The sequence below is a fragment of the Mus caroli genome, unplaced genomic scaffold (genome assembly GCF_978045245.1).
Source record: "Mus caroli unplaced genomic scaffold, Mus_caroli_1 scaffold_3, whole genome shotgun sequence".
Taxonomy (NCBI): Eukaryota; Metazoa; Chordata; class Mammalia; order Rodentia; family Muridae; genus Mus; species Mus caroli.
The window spans coordinates 72,957,086-72,977,582 of NW_028227258.1; the positions used below are offsets into that span (position 1 = coordinate 72,957,086).

A 20,497-nucleotide genomic window follows, 5' to 3' on the forward strand; every position below is an offset into this window, starting at 1 on the left:
TGTAGCTCTGGCTATATTGGAACTTGCTTTGTAGACCAGGCTGGCCTTTAACTCATCTGCCTTTGCCTCCTGAGTGCTGGGATGATAACACATGGGCCACCACTGCTCAGCTAAGACTTCATCTTAAAATAACAAAAATAAAACTCCCAAATAGATAAACAAACAATAAAAGTAAGATCCCTCTAAAGAATGTCTTTGATCAATTTCAGTTCATAATGTGTCCCAGGAGAACCTACGTAAGATTCTCATTTGGGGGTATGGGGTATGTGTGGAGAGAAGCCTTAGAGGTTAAGAGCACTGGCTATTCTCCCAGAGGTTCTGAGTTCAATTCCCAGCAACCACATGGTGGGTCACAGCCATCTTTAATGGGATCCAAAACCCTGTTCTGGTGTGTCTGAAGACATCGATAGTGAACTCACATACATTAAAAAAAATAATAATAAATTCTCACTTGGAAGAAAAGGAATAATGCCCATTACTTAGCTAATACCCATTTTAAAAACAAGAAAACCAGGACTGGTGTATAGATCAATCCTGGATGTCTCTAAATCAGTGTAGCTGTGGATGTCCCTGAGCTTCAGATCTTCCTGCCTTCACCTTGAGTGCCAAAATGACATGGACATTGTTTGCCTAGTCCTGCCCCTGGTTCCTGCAGTACTGGGGATCCAATCCAGGCTTCCTTCTTGTCAGGCATACACTCTACCAGCTGAACTAAATCCCCATAATCCTTGTCAAGATTTTGAAGAATCTGAACCCAGCACAACAGAGAATACAAGTCCTTTCCTAAGTTCACAATCCACAATCTCTTCTTACCAGTAAGTGCTGCGGGCTGATTACTCACCAACATGAATGGGCGCGGGGAACAACCCATACTCGTGCTCTCCTGGAGTATACTCCAACTTTTCTTTCTTTAATTGGATCAATCGGCTCTTTGGGCTGTGATGAGAAAATGAATAAGAAACAAAGCCAATCAAATTTCTTCCTGAGGCCAAATGACAATAAATGAAATCTGGTAAGATGGCTCAATGGCTAACAGCCCTTGCCACAGAGAATGACCATCTGAGTTAGAGCCCTGGGAACTCTACTGTTGAAAGGATCAACTTTTCAACACTTCTTTGTCCTCAGTGTGTATGTGTGCAAGCCCATTTCAATAAATGAGTACAAAGAAAAACGTTAATCTAAAAACCATACTTAAAAACCTCAGCAGTTAGCCGGGCAGTGGTGGCGCACGCCTTTAATCCCAGCACTCGGGAGGCAGAGGCAGGTGGATTTCTGAGTTCGAGGCCAGCCTGGTCTACAGAGTGAGTTCCAGGACAGCCAGGGCTATACAGAGAAACCCTGTCTCGAAAAACAAAAACAAAACAAAACAAAACAAAACAAAAAAACCTCAGCAGTTAATAGCATTGCCTGTTTTCTCTAAAGAGAACCTGGGTTCGGTCCCCAGAACCAATATCTGCAGCTGGAGAGGATCTGGTACCCTCCTATGGCCTCTGAGGTATTGTCAGGTACCTGCAAGCACCTGTGAATACACAGAAATAAAAATAAATAAATAAACTGTAAATTCAGGAAATCCCCTCTGAGAGGTTCTTTACTACTGTCTAAATTAAAAAAAAAAAAAAAGATTTTGAATTTCATCAGATCTGATTTTATCTTATTTGTTTAGTAACAGCCCTGGCTGTATAGGTAAGAAGGTCTGCAGTCATGGAGGCAATGGAGAAGGAGAGAAGTCACAGTTCAGCCTTATCTCCACATATGCACATGGCCACCTGCACTCATGCAGACATAGCATACAAAAGAAAACAACAAAAAAGGGGGTTATTTTATATGTGTTTTGCTTGTATGAGTTCAGTTGTCACATGTATGCTTGGTGCTTGCAGAGGCCAGAATCGGGTAATGGATTCTCTGAAACTGGAGTCTTCTGCAGGATCACAAAGTGCTAAGTACTAAGCCATCTCTGATTCATTTGTGTGTGTGTGTGTTTAAAGACTGAATTTCTCTGTATAGCAATAGCTGGCTGTCCTGGAATTCACTCTGTAGACCAGGCTGGCTTTGAACCAAGAGATCTGACTGCCTTCATCACTGAAGTGCTGGGATTAAAGGCGAGCATCACTAACAACCTGGATGGAAGAGGATTTTAAAATGAATTTCTTTATGATTATCAGTAAATGTTGGGTTAATACACTGTTTGGTTCAAAGTGGGCTTATAAAATACTAGTGCTGGAGACAATATTGTGAACAAAAGCCTAAACAAAATCCCCCGGGAGTCTCAAAATCCTGTTTACCAGGAAAAGCACTGCCTTCCTTATCTCCCCCTGCCCATAAAGGTCATCTACCTCAGGTAAAGAACATCTCGGGCTCAATTAATCAAAGTAGCCTGCACCTTGCCAACTATCTTATAAAACACGAATACTTTGCTGCCCAGTTGCTGTTTTCTGTTCCCAAGACAGTCTTTGTGATTTGATCCCCAATAAACTTTCTTACTACCCAGAGAATGGTTCAGCTTGGCATTTTCACATCTCTCACAGATACCTATTGTATGTGTATATTTTTCTTGGGGAAAATTTTTTTTTTTTTTTTTTGGTTTTTCGAGACAGGGTTTCTCTTTATAGCTCTGGCTGTCCTGGAGCTCACTTTGTAGACCAGGCTGGCCTCGAACTCAGAAATCCGCCTGCCTCTGCCTCCCGAGTGCTGGGATTAAAGGCGTGCGCCACCACGCCCGGCTCTTGGGGAAAATTTTTATGGGTCAAAAAAAAAAAAAAAAAGACTGGAAAGAGCAGGACTGTGCTGGACAAGTGCTCTATGAAGACAGTAACCAAGCCTTGGGCTCTTAAGTCTAATCTTTCAATTCTATATTTTTCAAACTGCCTATGCCTCTCGAGTGATGGGATTAAAGAAAACTTTAAAAATACTCCTGAACCTCCTGCCTGGCTTAATGACTGTTTCACTTTTTTTTTTTTTTTCTTAAAAAACATCCTGAAAACTGAGTTCAGGCCAGCTGTGGCAGCCCATGCCTACAATCCCAGTCCTTTGACACGAGGCTAGTTTTTAACTTTACCACGAACACCTCTTGGTGTTTAAAATCACCATCCTCCGTCCCCACTGCCCCCCTTCTTAAAAGACAGGTCAGGCAGATATAGTTCCCTATGTACTTGAGGTGGCTCTCACTGCTTGCTCTGCTGATCCTGTGTGGATTATAGACAAGCCCAACCATATTCAGGTATGAAGCACTAGATATCAGTCAGATCTGGGCTTTCAGCTTAAGGTATTTACCAAGAGCCAGCCTAAAGCTTTCTCATTAGAATACACAGCTGTGACCGCAGGGCCGAGCTGAATGGCTGGTCTACACTGCCAGTGCTCGACTCCATGGCAGTGAAGTAACAAAGGAGTGCTTAACAAGCTGTACCAAGGGTTTATAAAGTTCTCCAAACAATGCAGGAAAGTTTATTTATTTGACAAATTATGTAAGCAACAAAACTCCAAATACATTTATCTGAACAGACAGTGTTATTGAATTTCCTTCCTTCTTTCCTTCCCTTTCTGAGAACTGTCTCACTATGGAGACTGGCAGGCATGCACAGAATGATGCCCTTGAACAGTGACAATCTTCCTGTCTCTGCTCGGATTACAGGTGCACAGCATCACACCTAGTATTCTTTCTTACTTTTAAACAGCAAAGGAATAATTAGAATACAAACTACAGAATGGATCTTAGGGGAGGCTAAACATTAAGAATGATAATTGTAACCCTCTAACCTACTGCAGCATCATCATCAGTCTAGTGAATACAATGGTATCTGAGAGTGCTATACACATAAAATATATTACATATATAATGTATATTAGATTATATATAATATGTGTATGTGTGAATGCACATACAAATGTGATTCATTTTTTACCTTTTTAAAAAATATGGAGGGCTGGCGAGATGGCTTAGTGGGTAAGAGCACTGACTGCTTTTCCAATCTACCCATGGTATATAGACATACATGTGGGTAAAGCATTTACTGATACACACAAAATAAATCGTAAAAAAAAAAAAAAAAAAAAGGGGGCTGGCGAGATGGCTCAACGGGTAAGATGGCTCTTCCAAAGGTCCTGAGTTCAAATCCCAGCAACTAGGTGGTGGCTCACAACCACCCATAATGAGATCTGACGCCCTCTTCTGGTGTGTCTGAAGACAGCTACAGTGTACCTATTTATAATAACATATTTAGGCCAGTGCAAACAGGGACTGAGCAAGCGGAGCTGACTGAAGCGAGCAGAGGTCCTAAAAATTCAATTCCCAACAACCACATGAAGGCTCACAACCATCTATATAGCTATAGTGTACTCATATACATAAAATAAATACATAAATAAATCTTAAAAAATTATGGATGGATAACAGGTATTAGAAAATATAAGTTTACAGTCACTACTACTTACTCTATTGTTTTGTAAACATCAGAATACAACCCAGCTCTCTGGTATTTCTTCTTTGGAGGACGTGGGGCCTTCTTTTCTCGTGGGATGAGAGCCAGCACAGGTTGCAAGGTATTTTCAGGTTCAGAAGGTTCAGCAGGCGTTTCAAGAGGACTGGGAATTTCAACTGGTGTTTCTATAAAGCTAGAAAAAGTGTCTGGAGATGTTATTGTGAAAAATAATTATATATATTATATTATTTACTTATAAACATAAATATTTTATATATAATTACATTTCATATTTTATATAATACATATATGTGATCACACACACACACACACACATATTTTGGTAGAGTCTTGAGCCTCCCATTCCCATGTACTGATATTACAGCCATGCTTCAAGCATGTTGATGCCTACTTCTAATGTCTAATGCCAGAGTCAGGCACAGTCCTCTGAGCTGGAGGCCAGCCTGACCTATTCTACTGAGTTCTAGGTTAGACAGATCTACACAGTAAGACCCTGTCTTAAAGAAAGAAACATAAAGGCACATGAGTGAGGTGATCAGGGCCTTTCATTCTACTGCTTAGAAGTTGAAGCAGAGAGCTGAAGAGATGGCTCAGTGGTTAAGAGCACTGGCTGTTCTTCCATAGGTCCTGGGTTTAATTTCCAGCACCCACACGTCAGTTCACAACTGTCTGTAACTCCAGTTCCAGGGGATTTGACACCCTCACACAGACACACATGCAGGCAAAACACTGATGGAATAAGATAAACTTAAATAAATTCATTTTAAAAAGTTGATGCAGAAGGATCAGGAGTTCAGTCATTCTTGGCAGCACAGAAAGTTCAAGATCACCCTGAACCAGAAAACCAAATCAGTGCAGTCAGGTGTAAAGGCTCACACATGTAATCTCAGCACCCTCGAGTTATAAGTTTGAAGGTAGCCTAGCACAGGCTGTGTCTGAACAACAACAATCTTCAAATGCACAAATCTATGAACAATACTACTACCTAGGCTGAGGCAGAGGGATGCCAAGTTCAAGGCTAGCTTGGACAGCTTACTGAGACTTTCCAAAAAGTTAACAACGTACTAAAAATGGACTTGAGACTATGGATATAAAAACCATTCACATTTTTATGAAAAATATAAACTTGGTGTTTTGTTTTGTTTTTTTTCCCAGACAGGATTTCTCTGTGTAGCCCTGTCTGTCCTCAAACTCAGAAATCCACTTGCCTCTGCCTCCCAAGTGCTGGGATTAAAGGCATGCACCAACACTGCCCAGTTTGTTTTTTAGGTTTTTGTTGTTGTTGTTGTTGTTGTTTTTAACAACAAGAACCTAAGATATCATGAGAAAGACCTACTCAAATAAAACAAGGCAAAAGCATAACAAATTTACTGAAAGTCAATAATAAAAAAACAAACAAACAAACAAACAAACAAACAACAAGACAGTGAGAAGAGGCAGGGGTTCAAGAATTTCCAAGGTTATCTGGACTAAACAGAAAGTTCAAGGCCACCCTGAGATACATAGGACCCCATCTCAAACAAACCAATCAACCAAAATCCATCAAACTCACATGCATTAGAGATGAGTCATGTGTTAGCAAAGGCAGAACTAAGGGGGCAGAAGCATCATTAGTTTAATGCACCACTGGTTATATGAGAAACTGTCTTGAACCAAACAAAATGATGCTATCATGTTTGATATAATGAATAACATTTAAGAAATCTAGGGCAAGGGAGATGGTATACAAAATGCTTGCTATGTATGCACGAGAAACTGTGTTTGACACACAGAATTCATGTAAAGGTATGGCAATACATGCTTGCACTCATAACTAGAAAGGCAGAAACAGAAACAGGTAAGTTCCTGGGGTTTTCTGGCCAGTCAGCCTCACCTAAGTGCTAAGTCCCTGGGTACTTGTCTCAATAAACCAAGTGATGGCTCCCAGTGAAAGAAACCTGAGGCTGATCTCTGGCTTTCACATGTATGTGCATACATGAGCACTCCCACAGATGCAAACAAGCTACCCCCTCTCCTACCATAAAGAAATCTAAATAAGGCAAGGTAACAATGTAGCATACACCTTTAAACCCAGTACTCCAGATGTTGGGCAGGAGGGTCTCTGAGTTTGAGACCAGCTGACTCTACATAGCAAGTTTCAGTTGAGCCAGGGCTACATAGTGAAGATAGGAAGAAAAACTACCAACAAGGTGAGGGAAATCAGTATAGTGGCCATGCTATCTGTACTCTCAGAATCCGTGAGCCGAGATACAATGTTTGTTGAGAATTTGAGGCTAACCTGAATCCAAGTTTGAGACCCTGTCTGAAAAATAAACAGCAACAAAACAAAACCCTATCACAACAATAACAACAAAAAAGGTATTTTTGGTTCCAACAAAGATGGGGCAGGCACATGATTATTCATGTTAGCACCACTAAAAGCTGAAACAGTTATAAAGTAGACTATAAAAGCTATAAAACATAGCTACAAAATGGTACCAAAAGTTTCCCAGATATTCTATTTGCCTCTCATAAAAAAACTTAAAGACTTAAGTGGTTTTATTAATGTAAGGGCTAAAACAAATGTTTGTCTCATGAACATTTACATCACTGTAAATGTCTTTAGCCAGTGCAAAAAAAAGATTAAAAAAGACCAACTCTTAAGAAATGAAGAGCGGAGCTGGAGAGATGGCTCAGCAGTTAAGAGCACTGACTGCTCTTCTGAAGGTCACTGAGTTCAATTCCCAGCAACCACATGGTGGCTTACAACCACCGTAACAAGATCTGGCGCCCTCTTCTGGCGTGTCTGAAGACAGCTACAGTGTACTTACATATAATCAATAAATCTTAAAAGAAAAGAAAAGAAACAAGGAGCAAAAAGAAAAAAGAAGATTCGCTACAGAATAGCTTACAACTGCCTGTAACTCCAGCTCTAGAAGATCCAACACATATATACATAATAAAAATAATAAAGTTGGATGGAAAGACTGCTCAATTGGTTAAGTTGTTCCATGTAAGTACGAGGAACAGAGTTCTCAGCACCTAAGTAAAACAACATCAACAACACACCTTTTTTACTTCCAGTACTGGGGAGAGTAGTAAACCCTAAGGCTTGCTGGCCAAAGTCTCTAGCCGAATCAGCAAAGACCACGTCCAGTGAGAGATCCTACTGTCTTAAAAACTAAGGAGAGTGCAATTAAGACACCCGACATTGACCACTGGTTTCTGTACATGTGTACTTAAGAATGTATGTCTGTACATGCACACATAAGAATGTAGTCCTACACATATATCCACACATAAATACATATATAAAACTGTAATTAGAAGTGTGGAATTTAGCCGGGCGTGGTGGCGCATGCCTTTAATCCCAGCACTCGGGAGGCAGAGGCAGGTGGATTTCTGAGTTTGAGGCCAGCCTGGTCTACATAGTGAGTTCCAGGACAGCCAGGATTATCCAGAGAAACCCTGTCTCAAAAAGAAAAAAAAAAAAAAAAAGTCTGGAATTTTGGTTTCTTTAAAAAGCACAGAAATATTGTGTTTTTGTTTTAATCCAGATGTGGGGTATGGGGCTGCTTAGCAGCAGCTGACTATGATTTGCCTCGTGCTCTAACAGAGGCATGGTTTTGCCAGCTGCAGAGAGTTTCTGCAATTGTGTGACGTTTGGAATTCTGGGAACATTTCAGAAAGTATATAAATTTCAGAGCTCCAAGAGGCAGAATTTGTGGTTGGTGGTTGTTCAAGGGTGTTGATTGCAGTTTTTTAGTAATTGTGCTCAATGAAGAAACAAGAAGAAAGAAGTTAGATTCAGATCTTTCTACACAAAACAAAGACAACAAAATAAAACAGCAATGCAGACAATGTGGTTCTATGTAAAGGAAAGGAATACAGGTAAAAGAAAAGAAGAGTCAGAAACAGACCCAAACAGCTCGGGCTGATTACTTTCCTTTTTAACTTGTAAAATAACGCTCTTTGCTCTAGGAGATGGTCCGAGTTTGGTCCTCTGGTCAGTAGCTCCCTGCAATTGCACCTCATGGAGAGTCAACAACCTCTCTGGCCTCCACAGGAACTCATGTACAATGCATACCCAGAGGCTGGTTACATAGACTAAATAGTTCCCAAGAAATACATTTAGCCAGTAAATATATGAAAAAAGGTTAATATCAAAGCATGAAAAACAAACTGTCAAGCAAATAGAAAACAATACCAGCCAGGCATTCTTATATTAGAGAAAGCAAATTACAAACCAAAACTACCAGAAGAGATTAAAAGAGACATTACAATTTGATAAAAGGAACAATTAATTAAAAAATTCAAGTAATAAATATGGGAGCCCCCTAAGATCATAAAACAAACACAGAAGAAAACATAAAAGACCACCCAGGTCCTGACACAGTAATAGTATGGGACTTCAGTACTGTGTTCTCATGTTTAAGTTTTCTAAACTAAAACCAAGTAAAGGACCATCTGCACTAAGCATACTAAACATCAGTGGTTCTCAACGCTCCCAATGCTGTGCAGCCCTTTAATACCATTCTTTCTAGTGTGCTGACCCCAAACCGTAACAATAATCTGTTGTAGCTTCAGTACTTCTGCTACCAGTAAGAATCATAGTGTAAATACCTGAGGTGCAACCCCAGAGGGGTCGAGGTCCACAGGTGGAGAACTACTGGGGTTTTCAGATAGAGAATATACCACCCAACAGATAGGGAAGACACGGTTTTCTCAGCTGTACATGGAGCCTCTTCCCAAACCAAACACATAATCGTCAACAAGCAATCCCTCATGTATACGAGACCATGTGATAAAACAGGAACCAACAGTAAGACCAACCACAGAAACCATGAAAATATTTGAAGACCAAACAACACATTTGGATGAATAAATAACAGGTCAAGAAATCAGACGAAATTAAAAATTTCCTAGAGACAAATTGTAATAAAACACAAATTAACAGAACTTCATGCAGTCAAAGCAGTTCTGAAAAGAAAGAGCATAGCAATGAAGTGCTCATATTTAAAAATCTGAGGGAGCTGGTGAGATGGCTCAGTGGTTAAGAGTGCTGACTGCTCTTCCGAAGGTCCTGAGTTCAAATCCCAGCAACCACATGGTGGCTCACAACCGTCCGTAATGAAATCTAATGCCCTCTTCTGGAGTGTCTGAAGACAGCTACAGTGTACTTACATATAATAAATAAATAAAATCTTAAAAAAAAAAATCTGAGAGGGGTTGGAGACATGGGTTAGAACATAAGAACACCAGCAGTTCTTGCAGAAGATCCAGGTTCAAATGCCCGCACCCATGGCAGATTCCAATCATTTGTAACTCTAGTCTGAGGGACTCTGACACCATCACTCTCTGGCCTCTATAGGTACCAGGCATACACATGATATGCATGTGTGTGTACATATATACAGACGAAACACCCATACAAAATAAAGTATTTTTTGAGATATCAAACAACTTGATGATGTAATTCAAGGGGCTTTAAAAAACAAGTAGTGAATCCTAAACAGAGTAGACAGTGAAAAATAATACAGGTAAGAGAAGAAATTAATGATAAAGATTAAAAATCAGCAAAGGAGTTGGTTTATTGGAAGATTGAGATTAACAAATTCTTAGCTAATATGAGAGACAGTGAGAGAGAGAGAGAACACATAAATTAACAAAAGAATGTCATTACAAAGGCTCCAATAAAATAAAGAATGTTATTAGAGATTACTAAGAAAATTTATGATCTGGCCAGGCACAGTGGCATATGCCTTTAATCCCAGTAGTTGGGAGAGAGGTAAGCCAATCTCTGTGAGTTCAAGGCTAGCACTGTCTACAGAGTGAGTTAAAGGACAGCAAGGGCTACATATTAAGACACTGCTAAATAAATAAATAAATAAATCTTATAACGTAAAAAGCTAGGTAACTGAAAAGAAACAAAAGAATTTCTAAATGCATTTCCATCACATTTAAGTACAGATAAGTAATTTAAAGACACTCATTACAAGTAATGACATAGAACTAGAACCACAAGTCTCCCTCCAACTGAAGAAAAGCCCAAGACACTACACACCATGTTTATTGCTGCTCTTTCCAATGCTGGCCGATAACAAATAAATGGATAAGGAAAAACTGTTACATATATAAAATGGTATGTTACTAAGCATTAAAGAAAAGTGTAATTACAGTATGATTTAAAAATTGCATGTTATTAAAATGTACAATATTAAGATAATGTTCTTCCGCATATGAGAATCATAAAGTATATGTTCATATGTATACGAAGGTACATGTGCTACAGTATAACATATTGAGAGGAGAAAAATGGTGAATACTTGGAGGAAAAAAGGTTGAATGGAGGTCATGGAGAACTGAGTTATGAAAGAAGATATAAACTAAACTTTTGTAGTTTCAGTGTTTTGGGGGAGGGGTGATGGTTGATAAGTACATAAAAATATACTTGACAGCAAAAGTGGAAAAATCCACGGAGTAGTGGTGGTGCACGCCTTTAATCCTAGAACTTGGGAAACAGAGGCAGATGGATCTCTGTGAACTCAAAGCCAGTCTGATCTACAAAGTCAGTTCTAGGACAGCCAGGGTTACCACTTCTCCATCCCTCTCCAAAAAAAAAAAAAAAAAAAAAAAAAAGTGTAAAACTTAGCTACTCTAGTAAACAGAAGGCTCACTGAAGCACACAGACTTTGGCTCTGTTACTTTTGATACATGATCTGCAAGATTTTTAAACAAAAGTCTTAGTTACTTAAAAGAATTGCTTTAAAGTTAAAGCAATTTTGTACTCCTCCTCTTCCATATTCTGTATCTCCCTCCTGTCCGTCCTTCCTTCCTCTTTCCATGTGAGGATCAGACAACCATGCAAGCTTCCAAAGGAGGGAAGCAATCCACCAGCTCTGATGCCTGTGAGCCGCGATGACCACCAGTCTAGCACAACCATGAGGGTACAAGCTTGGCACACTTATCTTGGTGGTAACCAACAGCTCTCTTATGAGACCCTGTAAGATCTAGGAAATCATGTCTGGCACTGGATGAGTATTAGCCAACTATCCAGGGCTAATTAAGTAAGGTTCTTGGAGGAAATCCTACAACTGCTGCTTTATTAAACCAGCCGAATCCCTATCTACACTTTAACTACTTACCCTATACCTGTAACGTTTTTCAAAACATATATTCAATAATGGTTCTTAAACACTTTAACCTCCTTTGAGGCCCACCAAAGGTAGAGGGGGAAAAAAGGTATGGGGAAAGTGGACCTGTTTAGAAAGGTTCTTTGGAACAACTCCTGCCTGTTGTCTAGAAATCGGCAGTTCAGCTAAGCAGGTATCAGCAGCAGAAACAGAAGAGGCAAGAAACCGCAGCACACCACCAAAAGTTGTTTGTTTGTTTGTTTTTCTTTTCTTAAAGATTTATACATTTTCTGTATATGAGTACACTGTAGCTGTCTTCAGACACACCAGAAGAGGGCATCAGATCCCATTACAGATGGCTGTGAGCCACTATGTGGTTGCTGGGAATCAAACTCAGTACCTCTGGAAGAACAGTCGGTGCTCTTAATCACTGAGCCATCTCTCCAGCCCACCACCAGAAGTTTTATAGTGTGTTTCTATCTATGGAGTCCTCCCAACAAAAGGAGCTCAATTACACAGTGTAAGGCAGATCAAAACGTGTGTTGTTAACAAAGAATCCTTCATCACATGTCCTTTTATATGCTTGCTTTAGCAGAACATCCTTTTTCCCTATGTCTGCTTCGTTCAAAGTCTGTCTTAGCTTCTCATCTTTGTCCACTTCAGGAAAACATTTCTTCATGTGTTTGTCCCAGCAAAACACCATCCAACACAACCGACTTTACAAAGAACTCTTAAGTTTCTACTTCATATCCCCACATAAGTGTAACTCTCACCTGCCACCAAGGAAAGTTCTCTTTGCAACCAAACCATTACAGAAACCCACAACTGATCAAAGTAAAGAGTTACGGAGCCCAATCATGAAGGATCTACAATACAGGTGCTACATGGAATGCTTGGAATCGTTCGGCTTATTTCACTTGTATTTCATCTTTTTAAAAGTTTATCTAGAGCCAGTGTCTTAGTTAGGGATTCATTGATGTGAAGAGACACCATGACCATAGCAACTTCTATAACGGACATTTCATTGAGGCTGGCTTACAGTACAGTGGGTCAGTCCATTATTATTATGGCAGAAAACATGGTAGTATCTAGGCAGGCATGGTGCTGGAGGAGCTGGGTTAGGAGGAGGGTCTCATTGCCCATATCTACAGTGACACACTTCCTCCACACACTATTAGACCACACCTCCTAATAGTGCCATTCCCTGGGCCAAGCATATTGAAAGCACTACAGCAAGATGGCTCAGGAGGTAAAGCACCAGCTATGCAAGCCTGACACCTAAGTCTGATGTCCAGAAAGGGAAGTGACAGCGCAGAGTTGTCCTAGGACCTGGGACTACTCTGACAGGATAAGCCCATGTGCACAACATACAACAGAAGTAGTCTTTAAAAAAGTCTTAGTGTTTAAGGCCAAATAGTAAGTCATTAGATGTAAAACTGCCACTTGTCTACAGATAAACTTTGCTGTTTGCCTTTGTCTAATGTTAAAATGCATTATAAATACTGGTATTTAAGGCTACACTATTTCTTTGAGTAGACACCTAGGGTATCTCCATATACTTCATAAATTCTCCTTTATTTTTCCATCCCTTATCCTTACTATGAATTATAATGGCTATAGAGTACTAGTACTTCTTTGTGAGTTTATTATTTATACTGAGTGTATATTTTTATATACTCTCTGAGAAAATGTCTATACAGTTTCTTGGTCAATTCCCCGTGTTTTTTTTTTTTTTTCCTTATTGAGTTTCAGAAATCCTTTATAGTTATTGACCAAATAGTTTATCTCAAATGTTTTGGAAGGTATGTTCACTGCCATGTTGATTTTGTTGTTCGCTCGCTCATTCATTCATTCATTCATTCATTCATTCATTCATTCATATGAAACAGGGTGTCACTCATTCATTCATTCATTCATTCATTCATTCATTCATTCATATGAAACAGGGTATCACTCTATACTCCAAGGTGGCCTGGAATACATAGCAATACACTTGCCGCAGCCTCTTAAAGTCTGGGATTATAAGAATAGCCTACCATCCAAGCTACACTTTTCTATTTTTATAAAATATCATTGGGACTTTGATGGATAGTTCCCCAAATCTATATAGAACATTAGAAAGTTATGACATCTGAATAGTATTTAGCTTTCCAACCACCAACAAAGTTTGACTTGTGTAACTGCTGAGCCATCTCTCTAGCTCCTCTTCCTTTTTCGTGTGTGTGTGTGTGTGTGTGTGTGTGTGTGTGTGGTGTATGTGTACATGCATGAGAATGGGAGTGTGTGCATGCAGATCAGGGGTTCAGAGGGAGACAGGAAGAATCATGCTCAATTGCTTTTCACTCTATGTCTGCGATTACATTTCATTCTCCTGCCTAAAAAAAACTAAATGTTTTGGGGCTGGAGAGATGGCTCAGCAGTTAAGAGCACTGACTGCTCTTCCGAAGGTCCTGAGTTCAAATCCCAGCAACCACATGGTGGCTCACAACCATCTATAATGAGATCTGATGCCCTCTTCTGGGGTGTCTGAAGATAGCTACAGTGTACTTAAATATAATAATAAATCTTTAGGCCGGATTGAGCAGGGCTGGAGCAAGTGGATCGGGGCAGACCGAAGTGAGCAGAGGTCCTGAATTCAAATTCCCAGCAACCACATGATGGCTCACAACCATCAGTATAGTTATAGTTTACTCATATATATTTTAAATAAATAAATAAATCCTAAAACAAAGCAAATGTTTTCTGATATCATGTGATATATATGAATTCTTCATAGTAGTACTATTTCAAGTGTTGCTCATGGAACATATACATCAAATTTGCTTGGCGTTTGCTAGCCGTGACCATGTCTGAATGGGGGTGTAACTCAGGAGAAGGGTAGGTACTTGGCATGTGTGAAGACCCATCATCTAAAACTAAAAAGAAATGCAAAAATAAAAGAAAACCTGAAACAACCCCAGCAAAAAACAAAAGCAATAAAAAGAAAGGAAAAGAGATGCTAGAGGCTAAGGCAGAAAGGATGGTGAATTCAAGGCCTGTCAATACTATGAAAGCAAGGTCAAAGTCAAATCAAACAATGCAGTGAGACCCTGCCTATGAAGACAAACAAATAACAACAGAATCAAAGACAAATACCTGTATCTGGAATGCCATTAAATTAGCTGTGAGGTCCAGGACAGGTTTTTTTCCCCCACCCATCCCCCACTCCGCTTGCTTTGGCCCCGCTTGCTCCAGCCCTAGGATGGATATTTTAAGTAACCTTGTTGGTCTTTGACTTGGCCCTAACACTATGGATTGGATTGTTATCTTTTCTTTGTCATGTAGAGCCAAACTGATTCCAGTCCTGCTCTGACATCCAATTGTAAGTAATATAGTGACTCTGCTCTGTGAGGACATCAAGGTCTGAGAACTGTTTTATTCTGGAGTGAAGGGGGCCTGGGGATTGAACATAGGGTCTGTAGCATGAAACTTAAGAGCTCTATCATTGAAATACATCCCTTCTAAGTTTTGTTGTTGTCGTTTGCTTGCTTGCTTTTTGTTTTCTCAAACCACACTGGTCTTGAACTTGCTACACATCCAAGGATGATCTCACATTGTGGATCTTCCTGCACAGCCCTTCTTAGAGCTGGAATTTACAAGTGTACACCATCATGCCAGTTTTATGTGGTGCTAGAGATCAAACCCATGTTAGGCAAACCCTCCTTCAGCTGAGCTACAGGACCAGAGTGTGGATGTCTCCCCCATGTACTACAGGCTAACTCTGAACTTATTATACAGGTGAGGCTAATCTCAAACTTTTGAGCATAGCCATGTCTTGTTTCTTAGGCTGTATTTTTTGGCTTTATGATGCAGTCTTGCTTTGTAACTCTGCCTGAACTCTCATTACAACTTGCAATAATTCTCATACTCGGTTGTAAAAATGGCTCAGCAGTTTAGAGTTCAAACAGCTCTTTAGAAGATCTGAATTCAGTTCTCAGTAACATGTCAAGCAACTCACAACTGATTCTAAGTTCAGCCGAAGGCATCCGACACTCTCTTCTGGCCTCTGTGGGTACCTATATTCAAATGTACATAGCGACACAGGTAATTAAAACAACAACAACAACACCCCAAAGATCCTCCTGTCTACATCATAAGTGTGAGATTACATCCATAGACCACCTGTTATCTCTCTTTATATATTCTGGATACCAGTAAATTATGAACAGCGTGTCTTGTAAATACACCCTACCATAATGGAGTTATGTTTTACTTGTCAGGATGTTTTTTGGTATATAGAAATCCAAACTTACAATCCAGAATAACAATGTTTACTCTTATGGTTGCTGCTTTTGAGATTTCATAAAACAAAAACACTTAGGGGCTGGAAACATGGCTCATTGGGGGAAGAGCACTTGCTGCTCTTCCAGATGACAAAGGTTCAAATTCCCAGCAATAGAATCCATATGGTAGCTTACAACTATCTGTAACTCTAAGTCCAAGTAATCTGATACCTTCTTAGGGCTACTATGTTCAACACACACATGATGGAAAATACACACACACACACACACACACACACACACAAACACTACTGCCCTTTCATGTTACCTTTAAATCTCTTGGAAAATAAAACAGACTTTATAAATATCAGACAATTTTTCAGGAGCTGGAGAAACAGCTCAGAAGTTAAAAGGTCTGGCTATTTTTCTAAAGGTCCCAGATTTGATGATTCCTGTAACTCACAGGGCAGTTTATAACTGTTTTTAACTCCAGCCCCATGAGATCTGACATTTTCTGGCCTCCATGAGTATCAGGCATATATGTGGTACACACAGATACATTCAGACAAAACATCCATATACATTAAAAGAAAACAACAACAACAACAACAAAAACCCCAACAACCATGAGTTAAATTTGGGGATGGAGAGATGGCTCAGTGATTAAGAGCACTTGTTCTCAGAGAGGAACCAATTTCTTGCAGACAAATGGTGGTTTAACCCGCTTTAATTCCATTTCTAGGGGAACTTGTCTGACCTCCAAGGATACCAAGTCTGCATGTAGTGGCACATACATATGGGCAGGCAAAGCATTCACATATGAAATTCATACATCTAATTTAAAATTTTTAAAGGAAAAAAATTGTACATCCAGAAATTGTCAATCCAGACATTGTGGTACATTCCCTTTAATCCCAGCAGAGGTAGCCAGATCTCTGTAAATTGTAGGTCACATTGATCTACATATCAGGTTCCAGACCAGATTGGGATATGTAGTGAGATCCTGTCACAAAAACAAATACCAAAACCAAAAACTTACCCCAACCACAACCTCCCACCCTCCCAACAAACAAACCAAACACAAAACAAGAACAACACAAAAATAAAAACCAAGACAACCAAACAAAAATAAACTATGAGACTAGGGATATGGTTCAGTGAGGAAAGGTAGCTGCTGCCAAGCTGCCTTGAGTTCAGTTCCTAGAACCCACACGATGGAAGGCGAGAACCAACTCTTTTTTTCCTTTCACAGGTGTTGTTTTGATATTTTATGAAATAATGACCTTCCTGGACATAAAAAGAAACATCCAGAAACTAAAGAGAAGCTCAGTGGTTAAGAGCACTGGCTGCTTCTAGAGAGCCTAGGTGGAAGTCTCAGCACTCATGCATGAATGGGACTCTAGTTCCAGGGGATCTGATACATTCTTTTGGCCTCTGTGAACACCAGCATACAAACGCTGCACAGCCATACATGTAGGCAAATACTCATACATATAAAATTCATTAATTTACTAATTATTTTAGAACTTTTAATCCCAAACTGGGGTTTCTACCCCAACTTTGAGCGGATAAAAGACATATACAAGCCGGGCGGTGGTGGCGCACACCTTTAGTTCCAGCACTTGGGAGGCAGAGAGAGACAGATTTCTGAGTTCGAGGCCAGCCTGGTCTACAAAGTGAGTTCCAGGACAGCCAGGGCTACACAGAGAAACCCTGTTTTGAAAAACGAAAAAAAAAAAAAGACACATACAACCTTTATATTTACAAAAAGCCTTACATGAGAGCTGGGCAGATATCTACCCTTTATGCTATTAAAGTCTCTTTTTTATCAATAACCCTGAGTTATTATTTACTATGCTTCATCTGGGCTGCTCTTAATTTCAGAGCCATGTTTTCACAACTCCTAACCATGGCAACTTTTTCTTCCTTCTTATCTCCTCCCTCCCCATGGTTTTCCCCAGCCCACCCAACCTGGGAACCCTAAAACCAGATTATGTACTAGATGTTGGCATCTTTATATACCAATCGGAAATAATTTGGGGGCAACCAGGTCTAGGGGTTAGCATTACACTACACAGTCAAAGACCAAACCTCAACAACTAACCAATTTATTAATCTTGAGACAAGGGTCTCTCTGTAGTCCTAACTTCCCTGGTACTGGCTATATCTACCAGCCTGGCTTAAACTCAGAGATCCTCTTGTTTCTACCTCCTGAGTGCTGAGATGAAAAGCCTATGCCATAATAAGTGACTAAAGAAAAATTTTCAAAAATGTTAAGAGAAAACTTGCAGGGCAGCTAAGCCCCACATTTCTACAGCTGCCTGGAGGAAGGAGATGGAGAAGAGGAAGAAAGCAAGCCAGGCCTTTTTGAGTTATGCCCAATTCATGCCAAAAGCAAGGCAGAGTCAGAGGAGTGGACTGTACCAGAGAAAACATACTTTAGGTTCTGGCATTATACAAAAGAAAATGAGTGGAAAAGTCAGGACTCAGAAAAGGAAACAGACCCAAGAGTCTTTACAGAGGCTCTGTAGCAACTCCCTTTGAGCACACCATATTCAGTGAAATAAACCAGCCACAAATAGACATTTACTATATGATTTCAGTAATAAGCAGGACTTAAGAGTAGCCAAAAATCACAAAACAGAAAGCAGGATGTTAGGTTTTAGGGGGTGAGGAGGCAAAAGGGAGTATATGGAGTTATGAGATCCTGTCTCAGCAATATCCAAACTGTAGAGCAGAAAGCAAAATAACACAACCCCACCCCACCCCCAGCCCCCACAGTGAGTGTGAGAATGGAGGAGGGGAGGACAGGAAAGAAGGGATGGAGGAACTGATCAATGGATTGAAGCTGGGTATAGTGGCACATACTCACATCTTAGGCTGACATTTCTGAGAGCAAAGCTAGTTTACATTCTAGGCCAGTCAGGCTACAAAGAAAATGCCTCAAAAAATTTTATTTTCTTTTTTTTCTTTGGCTGTGTATCACAACAGACTTTTAAATTCATTTCCTAAAGGAGTTTTGTATTTTGAATCTTTAAGCTCTTTTACTGTGTGTGTGTGTGTGTATGTACATATGTATGTATGTATGTACGTATGTATGTATGTACGCATGTTTGCTTTTTTGGCCACCTTTATTGATATGTGGCTTACGATACACTGTCAGTACAGCTTAGATTATCCTTCCAACTCCAGATCATTCCCCTTCAGCTTGGAGTCACTGGCGTGCCCAAGTACCTCACCCAAACCATCTTCCCATCGTAAAAATCAGGTTTTAAGATTTGGCTACATAAATAAATTACAGTTCAGAGACTAGGTCACCAGGAAAGATGCTTGCTGCCAAGCCCAATGGGCCGAGTTTGATGCTGGGACCCACAAGCTGGCAGAGGCCCCATGAGTTGTCCTTGGGGTTACCCCACACCCGACATAGCATGCATGCGCTCACACAAGAAAAATAAGTCATAAAATAAAGAAGTTAACTACTGTTATTCAGATCATAATATTTTAAGAAAGATATTACCTTTTATTGTTTTCTTGCTCTTCTTCCTCTGGTACTGTCTTCTGCTTTTTCCTAGTCTGTTCTTCTAACAGCCAATTTTTCCTCTTCAACCCCTTCTTATGTTCTGAATTAAGGTTCACACTCTGAACCACAGCCTCGATCACATCAGTAACTGTGTCTGGACTTAGGTGCAGGGACATGTCTTCGCCTTCATTCAATTCTGGGTTGACAAATTGGGCAGCCTGGAAGGCTTGCATTGACACCACTGCTTGGAGGGGGCATTTCCGAGGTCGACCTGGTCTGCGTTTCACAAAATTGTTTCCTGTCCTGGCCTGCCTTTGAAGTTTTTTGGCTTTTAAAATTTTATTAACATGGTCCAGGTTTTTCTTGGTGGCCAAGATTTTGTCATAATTGCACATTTTCCGAGCTTGGCGTTGCATAGCTTCAACTACACTTCTCTTGATATGATGGGGGGAACACCTACTTGCTAACTTTTCAGAAAGAAGTGGGATATTATTACAAGAGTCATTCGGGACTGCAGGCACTAGAAGGCTGTCTGATTTACCTAAGGCTCGCTCCTTGCTGTAGCTATGGCCTGGACTGGAAGAAGGTGGTGCAGACACAGCTGTAATGGAAGCATCACCGTTTTTCTCCATGGACTCTTGCTCATCGTGTTGTACTATCTGCTGCAACAGACTGTCTACAGAATCATCCATTGAAGCAACCAATCTGGGACTTCTGGAAGGAACTCCATTCACTAAAAGAGACAACACAGCACACACAGATAAAAATTTGATCACTTCGTAATCTAAATTACTTTGTCTCTTTATGTTTGCTTCTCAGCCTTTTGAGACAAGGTTGTGCTTTGAAGCCTCTGCCAGCTCAGAATTCACTATGCAAATCAGACTGGCCTTGAACTAACTAATGACTAATCTGCCTTGCCTCTGCCATGCTAGGATTAATATGTAAAAAAACCCCAGCTTTTAACTTTATTAATTAAATCTTTATTTTGACTTATATATGTGTGTATTGCATGTTCATACAGTTGCCCATGGAGCCAGAAGAGGGAGTCAGGGCTGCTAAAGCTGATGAGCAGCAGAGCTCTAACCACCAACCCACCTTCCAGTCCGTATTTACTTTGTTAAGATGGATTTTCTGGAGCTCAAGATGGCCTTAAGTCTACCATATTTG

General features: G+C 40.1%; 1 protein-coding gene across 8 annotated transcripts in view; it reads right to left on the reverse strand.

The window, feature by feature from the left end:
• Nucleotides 1-20,497, reverse strand: part of Ash1l (ASH1 like histone lysine methyltransferase) — a 130,441-nt gene that overhangs the window by 54,775 nt on the left and 55,169 nt on the right. For all 8 annotated transcript variants that reach the window (XM_029475230.2, XM_029475227.2, XM_029475228.2 and 5 more), the window contains 3 exons: nucleotides 19,328-20,063; nucleotides 4,429-4,608; nucleotides 842-936 (listed from right to left, as the gene is read on the reverse strand). In XM_029475230.2, coding sequence (XP_029331090.1) covers nucleotides 842-936; nucleotides 4,429-4,608; nucleotides 19,328-20,063 — 1,011 coding nt within the window. The remainder of the gene's footprint in view (nucleotides 1-841; nucleotides 937-4,428; nucleotides 4,609-19,327; nucleotides 20,064-20,497) is intronic.